General features: G+C 39.4%; 1 protein-coding gene across 1 annotated transcript; it reads left to right on the forward strand.

The window, feature by feature from the left end:
- Nucleotides 1,232–4,033, forward strand: LOC109839528 (CSC1-like protein At4g35870). Its single transcript, XM_020408005.1, has one exon. The coding sequence runs from the start codon at nt 1,719–1,721 to the stop codon at nt 3,705–3,707; it is 1,989 nt and encodes a 662-aa protein (XP_020263594.1). The 5' UTR covers nt 1,232–1,718; the 3' UTR covers nt 3,708–4,033.

Consider the following 8,016-nt stretch of genomic DNA (forward strand, 5'->3'; position numbering starts at 1 on the left):
GATTTAGTCCCTCAAATCATTGAAATAGCTATCAAACCCCCAATTCTTTAGTTATTTTGAAATAGTCCATCAAATAATTAGTTCATCAAATTCATTGAAATAAAGCTTGGAAGTAACAAGGGAAATTAGTTCTCCAAATTATTGAAATCTCTGTTAGGTTTCCTTATTCTCATATATTTAAAGTTGTTCTCTCTAATTACTACTACTACTACTTTTGATCTGAGGGACTAAGTTTAAAATAGCTTAAGAAGGACCTAATAGCAAATTTAATGATTTGTGGGATATGACTTAACTTGTGAGGGAGCTAATAGCATTCCCAATGATTTGAGGGACCTAATATTAATCCAATGATTTTAGGAACTAATTTGAAATATGAAAGATTTAGGTAACTAATTTCGACAAAACCCATGCAAGTATAACTAGTAAACCCAAGGGTAAGTTACACCAAAACCCCCAAGAAATTTCAGCGTTTTGTAGCAAGACCCCCAAAAACTTCCAAAATTGCACTAAACCCAAATACTTCTGTAGAAAATAGCAATATTTGTTTAGTAAATTGCACTAGGCCCTCAATAACTTTTAAATGCCTTTTCTTATTTCCCCCCCTAATTTATGGGATTTATTTGAAAAAGGCAAAGACCTATGGAGGGAACGCAGGAGTTATTGGAGGGTCAGTGCGATTCTAAAATTGTTGGGTGGTTTTCTGCCAATTTCTGAAAGTTCTTGGGGTTCTAGGGTAATTTACCCGGAACTAAATATCTTTTGCACACTCGACCCTTTCCTCGTGACTTCTTCAGCCCCAATTACTTTTACGATCTCCACCTCCCTCGAAAAAAAACCAAACCCAACTCTCCAAAACTCTCTGTTCACGACTCTAGGGTTAGTGCTCATAAACCAATCGATTATTTTTTAGGGTTTTCACCGCTTGCTTCCCAACGAAGAAACCCCAATCGTAAAGACCCGTTCCATTAGCGACTTTCGCCGGCGACCTCATCTTCTAGGGTTAGGGATTGGGGTCGCCCATCGCGATCGAATCGAATCAATTTTCTTAGGGTTTCTAGCTTTTTGCTTACCGATGAAGTAACCCTTAATCTAAAGATCTGTTCTTTGCCCGTCCATTGGCCCCGCCGACGACTTCATCTTGTATGGTTAGGACTCGCTAATCGCAGTCGAATTCAATAAATTGATCTACTAGGGTTTTTTTTATAAAAACTTTTCCTTCTCGATGAAGAAACCCCCATCCTAAAGGCCTGTTCTGCGTGCCCGTCAATGGGTCCCGCCGGTCGAATATCAGCATATTCCTCCCTCCCGCCGTCGTATCCTCCGCCGATCGACCGCCGTCGACGGCGTGTTATGGCGGAACATCCAGTACCTGCTCAACATCTCCGCCATCGGCGCCATCTCCTGCCTTCTCGTCTTCCTCCTCGTCAAGCTCCCGCAGCGACCACCGCCTTATCCCGGGGCCCACCGCCCTTGCCACCAAGCTCCTCGCAGTCTACCACGCTCACATCGCCCTCCACTGCGGCGCTGACGCCGCCCAATTCCTCCACATCGAGCGCTCCAGCTTCTTCGTCCTCCTCGCCCTCTCTCTTCTTGCTTTAACTGCTGCTCTGCCCCTCAATCTCTACGCAGGCACCGCCGCGATCCTCGACGACTTCGCCAAAACCACGATAACACACATTCCGAAGGGATCGCCCATCCTCTGGGCCCACTTCGTTCTCATGGTGCTCGTGGTGGTGGTCGCTCATTTTGGTATCTCGAAGATGGAAGAGATGTTAAGGCATAAGAGATTTGAGGAGGGGGATGCGGCAAATGCTTCGACTTCCAGCACGGCTTCGCCGACCAATTCGATTGCTTTGTTTAGCATTATGGTGCAGGGGATCCCGAAGGGTTTGGCGGCTGATAAGGCTCCTCTTGAGGAGTATTTTCAGCATAGGTATCCTGGTAAAGTTTATAGAGTGGTTGTTCCTTTTGATTTGTGTACTTTGGAAGATCTTGCTGCGAAGTGGACCAAGACCCAGAATGAGATTTCTTGGTTGGAAGCTCGATTGGATGCTAGGTCTCTGAACACTAATGAAGATGGAGGTGATGACGAGATCGTGCTTGGTGCAAGTGGCGATAATTTTTCTCAAACTTGGAAGAGAAGGTTGAGAGATATGTGGGCGAGACTGCGTGCGAAATTGGGGTTTACTGATGAGGAGAGGCTAAGGAAGTTGCAGAATTTGAGAATGGAATTGGAGAATAAGTTGATGGAGTATAAAGAAGGGCGAGCACCGGGAGCTGGGATTGCTTTTGTGGTGTTTAAAGATGTTTACACGACGAACAAGGCGGTAAAAGATTTCAGGACAGAGAAGAAGAAGAAACCCATTGGTCAGTTCTTTCCTTTGATGGAGCTCCAGCTTGAGAGGAGCCGGTGGAGGGTGGAGCGGGCTCCACCAGCTTCTGATATCTATTGGAGCCATTTGGGTTTGAGCAAGCTCTCCCTTAGGCTCCGTCGAGTTGCTGTTAACACTTGCCTTTTACTTCTGCTCTTGTTCTGTAGCTCGCCACTTGCTTTGATTAGTGCTATGAAGAGTGCTGCTAGGATCATCAATGCAGAGGCCATGGACAGTGCTCAGTCATGGCTAGATTGGTTCGAGGGCTCGAGCTGGCTCGCATCTATAATTCTTCAGTTCTTGCCGAATGTGGTTTTATTCGTGAGCATGTACATAATAATCCCATCTGTCCTGTCTTATTTTTCCAAGTTTGAGAGGCATCTAACTGTTTCTGGAGAGCAACGAGCTGCTATGCTGAAGATGGTTTGCTTCTTTCTCGTGAATCTCATTTTGTTGCGAGCTCTTGTAGAGTCTTCACTGGAAAGTGCTATTCTTGGGATGAAGAGGTGTTACTTGGATGGAGAGGACTGCAAAAGAATCGAACAGTATATGAGTGCGTCGTTTCTTTCGAGATCTTGTCTCTCCTCACTTGCATTTCTCATAACAAGTTCCTTTTTAGGGATATCCTTTGATCTATTGGCTCCTATTCCTTGGATAAAGAAGACCCTAAAAAAGTTTCGGAAAAATGACATGCTACAGTTGGTTCCTGAGCAGAATGAAAATTACATTCCGGAGCAGAGTCAGGATTCTAATAATAATCTTCGGATGCCCCTGATGTCTGAGAGAGAAGACAGTTCGGGTTTGAATGGTATTGAAGCTCAGGATCTTTCAGTTTACCCGATCAATAGGAGCTTCCATGCCCCAAAGCAGACGTTTGATTTCGCACAATACTATGCTTTTAACCTCACGATATTCGCTCTCACCATGATCTATTCGTTATTCGCTCCATTGGTGGTTCCTGTGGGCGCCGTTTACTTTGGGTATCGTTACATTGTGGATAAGTACAATTTCTTATTTGTGTACAGAGTTCGCGGCTTCCCATCTGGCAATGACGGGAAGTTGATGGACAGGGTTCTCTGCATCATGCATTTCTGTGTGGTCTTGTTTCTTCTTGCAATGTTGCTGTTCTTTTCGGTTCAAGGAGACTCGACAAAGCTGCAGGCAATATTTACACTTGGTTTGTTGTTCTGTTATAAAGTGCTTCCTTCCAAGACTGATGTCATTCAGCCATCGATCTTGGAAGGCATGCAAACTGTGGAAAGCTTTGTTGATGGGCCTACTGATTATGAGATCTTTTCACAACCTGAGTTTGATTGGGATATTTTTCAACAATGAGGAAATGGAAATGTGAACCATATTCAGATAAGCGTACTAGTGTCAAACTAAATGCCAGTTATGATAGATAAGTATGCTTGGTTTCATAGAAAATGCACTCTTTTGTAAGAAGGTGACTGCTCATAATTTATTTGGTGTACAATATCATTTTTTTTCTTCTTTGGCATTTTTTTTTGTTCTTTGTTTAATGCTCTGGTATTCAGTGTAGTTCTTCTAAAGTCAAGACTTTAAGCGCAAAAAATAGTTTTAATGTTGACATGTTGTTGCCCATTCGTCACACAATGTTGTATATTCATAATATTCAAGAATGTCTTATCATCCACTTACTTCCATGAATACCTGACTATAATCTTTTGATTCTTTCTTTTTATCAATTGAATTTTGAACAAAGTATTAGGTTGTCGCTCTCAAGAGCAGACAATCCTAGAGCCAAAGGATTTTGACGAAGAAAAGCTGAAGGAGATCTCTTAGAACTGCTTTCAGTCTTTTCAGTTGGGTGCTAAACATTTAATTGGATCAATATCTACGGCATCTAGATGCTTTTGCAGGTCTTCTTTCTATGGTATAATTTTTTTTCTCATCTAACCTAATTGGATTTTCTTTATTTTCATTTTCTTCACTATAATAACTGGACTGATACCAGGCAGCTGCAGTGCTCTATTGAAGACTTTCTTAACTGCAGTTGCCAGACTCAATAGCTCCCATGTTTGTCAAATTATTACCCAAATTTGTGAATAATGTTTAAGATTGCTGGTTAAAGTTACGGTTGGTGCCTGTCCAAAATTTGGCTTATCCAGAGTTGAACAAGTTAACAGTTTAGGTATCAATGATACAAAATCAAATGCCATAGTCTGGTGTCTTCGTACATGCTGCTTTTTTCATTTATTTAATTTTACAATGCAGATGTAAACATTGAGATGAAGTGCCTGGTTCAAACACCAACTATAAGATATGTGTTGTTCATAAATTATACCCTTAGTTCTGGAAATTGTTTGGGTATTTGTTCTCATTTTGATTAACTAGCATACACTCTAGCATACACTCATTTTGATTAACTAGCATACACTCATTTTTGATTAACTAGTCTGGTGTCTTTGTCCTTGGTTGATAGTTCATGAGCCTGGAGCTTCCGATGCTGTGGAGGTTTCCGTGTTCCAAAAGTGTAGGCAGTTCGGACATTTCACCCACCACGAAAGTAGTATAAATTGGATTCTTAATGTATATTTGATTTTTCTCATTGTCACGTGACTGATTTTGTAATGCTAATACAGCCATAATGACGCTACTTGCTGTATTTTTTGTGAACATGTATCATTCGGATTGCGCGTTCGTTTGCAAATTTCTGGTGAATATGTATCATTCGGATTGCACGTATTTTCTGTGAATTAATTAGTAACGTTGTTATTTGCGGAAACTTCCTAGACGCGTATTCTAGATGAAATTCCGTCTAGGATACTCATCCTATCCTAGACGAAATTATGTGTATCCTAGACGGAATTTTTCATCTAGGATGCCTCATTTTTTAGTAGTGAATATTATCATGATAATAACCCTTCAACTTTGGTTCTTAAAAGAACTTTACATCACCAATCTAATTTGTATTAAACCATATAAAATTTGTATTATGACCTACAAAGGGCTTCATATTTTTACTAAACCACATAAAATTTATATTACTCAAATCAGCTACCTAAATGCAATTCCACAATCTAATAACTAATCAATGAACCCAAAAGCTATATTTAATAAAATTATTAAACTATAAATATGAAGTCATTTAAGAATTAATTAAGGGAGAAGCAATCATAATACACTGGTAAGTTTGAAAACCAAGAAATAGCTAGCAAAAAAGTATAAAGATAAAGAGGCCCAATAAAAAAAGATTTTCCCTAAATGACGAATCAAACACTGATCAAAATCAAACATGAATAGAAAAAATTTGTCTAAATCAAACATGAACAACAAAAATAAACCCTAATCAAGTATCTGACTATATGAGGTTCAAATCTTACCGCTAGCAAGTTTTCCTCATTTGTACGGTCTGATTGAATCAAATCCTATAACCACATCAATATGATTTCCCTAAAACTAAAATAAAATCTCAACAAAACATATCATAACTTTAAGAGGAAATCTTTAAATATGAAAAAACTAAAAGGCATTTTATAGTATGGCGGTCTGATTGAATCAAATCCTATAACCACATCAATATGATTTCCCTAAAACTAAAATAAAATCTCAACAAAACATATCATAACTTTAAGAGGAAATCTTTAAATATGAAAAAACTAAAAGGCATTTTATAGTATGGATCACACCTTGATTTTCTCGACGACAATGGCTGAACATAGCCCACTCATCCCTACAATGAATACTATAGTTAACATGAATTATCATGAATTAAGTGCAAAGTTAGTATAAAATTTGGTGATATCTTTAAAAATACAACAAAAACAATACCAATGAGCAATCAGAGGATATACTTGTTCGAGGGATCTGTAGTTATCGGCAATATGTGAATACCTCCTATTCAACCTCGGCCCTGGCCTCGATGCAGAAGAAGTCTGCTTCGGAAGGTGGGGCTGAGGCGACGGCGGGTACGCCTGAGGTGGGGGGTTACCCATAAGCCTGAGAATAAGAATCAAAGCTTTGCGTTGACGCCAGAGACTGAGGAGGAGAATAAGAATCAAAGATTAAGCCTTTTTTCCTTCTCTAGGTCTAGTAGGTAACCCCTGTTAACGTACGCCACGCCCTTGATTCCCCCGCTAACATGTGCCATATTCGAGAGTTTCCCGTTGAGATCTACGGTGAAGATCTCTCCGGGGAGGTGGAGACGAAGACGTTTCTAGTGTCGAGATCGATGGCGGCGGCGGAGTTGGAGAAGGTGTCGGGGAGGAGAGAGGAGAAGATGAGGCAATGGGGGATGGGAGATCGGAGGTCGTAGGAGGACATCATGGCGAGAGAGTAGAAAGCGACGATGAGAAGGCGACAAATGGAGTCGACGGCGAGAGCGGAGACGGAGAAGGAGGAAGAATCAGAGGTCGCAGGAGTTTGGACGACACCGGCGTCGGGGACTGAGGAGATGAAGGGCGGTTGCGGGCTAGGGAGGGGTCTAGTAGAGAGAGGAGGAAGGAGAATATGAGGAGAGTGGAGGGAGACATCGTGGGGGGTTTCCCCCCTCTTTCTCTGGTTCTAATTTTAGTGAATGCGTGGGGAAGTTGCAAGCAGATGGTTGTTATTCGCCCTCTGGTTATTTTAATGAATGAGTATTTTTAGGTGGTTATTTTACTATTCATCAGAACTTTTTTGTTGTTCTCCTTTAGTAATAAAGAAGTAGATAAGAGATAATTTCAATTGTGAATTTAAATATTATTAAAGAAATAAATTAATTAAAATTTTAAAGAATTTATTTAATCAGACAAGATTCCTTTATTAATTAAATAGTTATATATTCATAAAATGTAAATGATTAATTAAATAAATATATTGTTATATTCTTGAATATTCAAAATATATTAGTATTTGAATTTTAACTAAAAGAAATTTAAAAGAGGACATCGGATTTGTGTTCTATCTGTCTCCAGCCCTAATAGCACATGCAAGTCACAATTTATAAGAGATGCATGGTTTAGGGCATATCACAATAATATAGAGCCGAACATTAAAAAAAATCAATTAAGAGGAGAATGCTTAAGTTTGTTTGTGGACAAGACATACATTTATTGTCAAACAAAGACAAAAGTTACGGCTTGAATTCAAGTTTTTTAGATTTTCCATATTAGTTCTCAACAAATGCATAAATTTGAAATGAGAAAAAGTATTGGAGAATTTTATTTGATAGGTTTATTCCTCGATTAATATGGACGAGTGTTAGGTCTCATGTTTATGAGCCTACTATTTTTAATCTAGTTTTGATGATTAACAAACAATTCCTAACATCATTTGTCGAGTGTTTGTTACCTGTTAGGTGTTCTACACAAAGATCCTAGTCGGAGGTTGGATGAAATTGTGCATTCACGATGATATTCAAAAGAAGTTTGAAGGAAAATAGGAATGAAGCACGATAGCATTCAAGTCTAGATTCATGATCATCGATTCGTCCTTCCTACCAAGATCGAGCTCAAATGAAGATCATTTACTTGGGTACATAGTTTTGTAGTTTAGGCTTTACTTTATGTGTTTATACTTTAAAGCTCAAACTACACACATACACGTTTTGTTTTATCGTATTATACATTTTTGGGAAAATAACATATTTACGGATTAAAGGCTTGATTACACTATTTTATATCTTTCCTCAAGTCTATTA

Source organism: Asparagus officinalis, chromosome 4, assembly GCF_001876935.1.
Source record: "Asparagus officinalis chromosome 4, Aspof.V1, whole genome shotgun sequence".
Taxonomy (NCBI): domain Eukaryota; kingdom Viridiplantae; phylum Streptophyta; class Magnoliopsida; order Asparagales; family Asparagaceae; genus Asparagus; species Asparagus officinalis.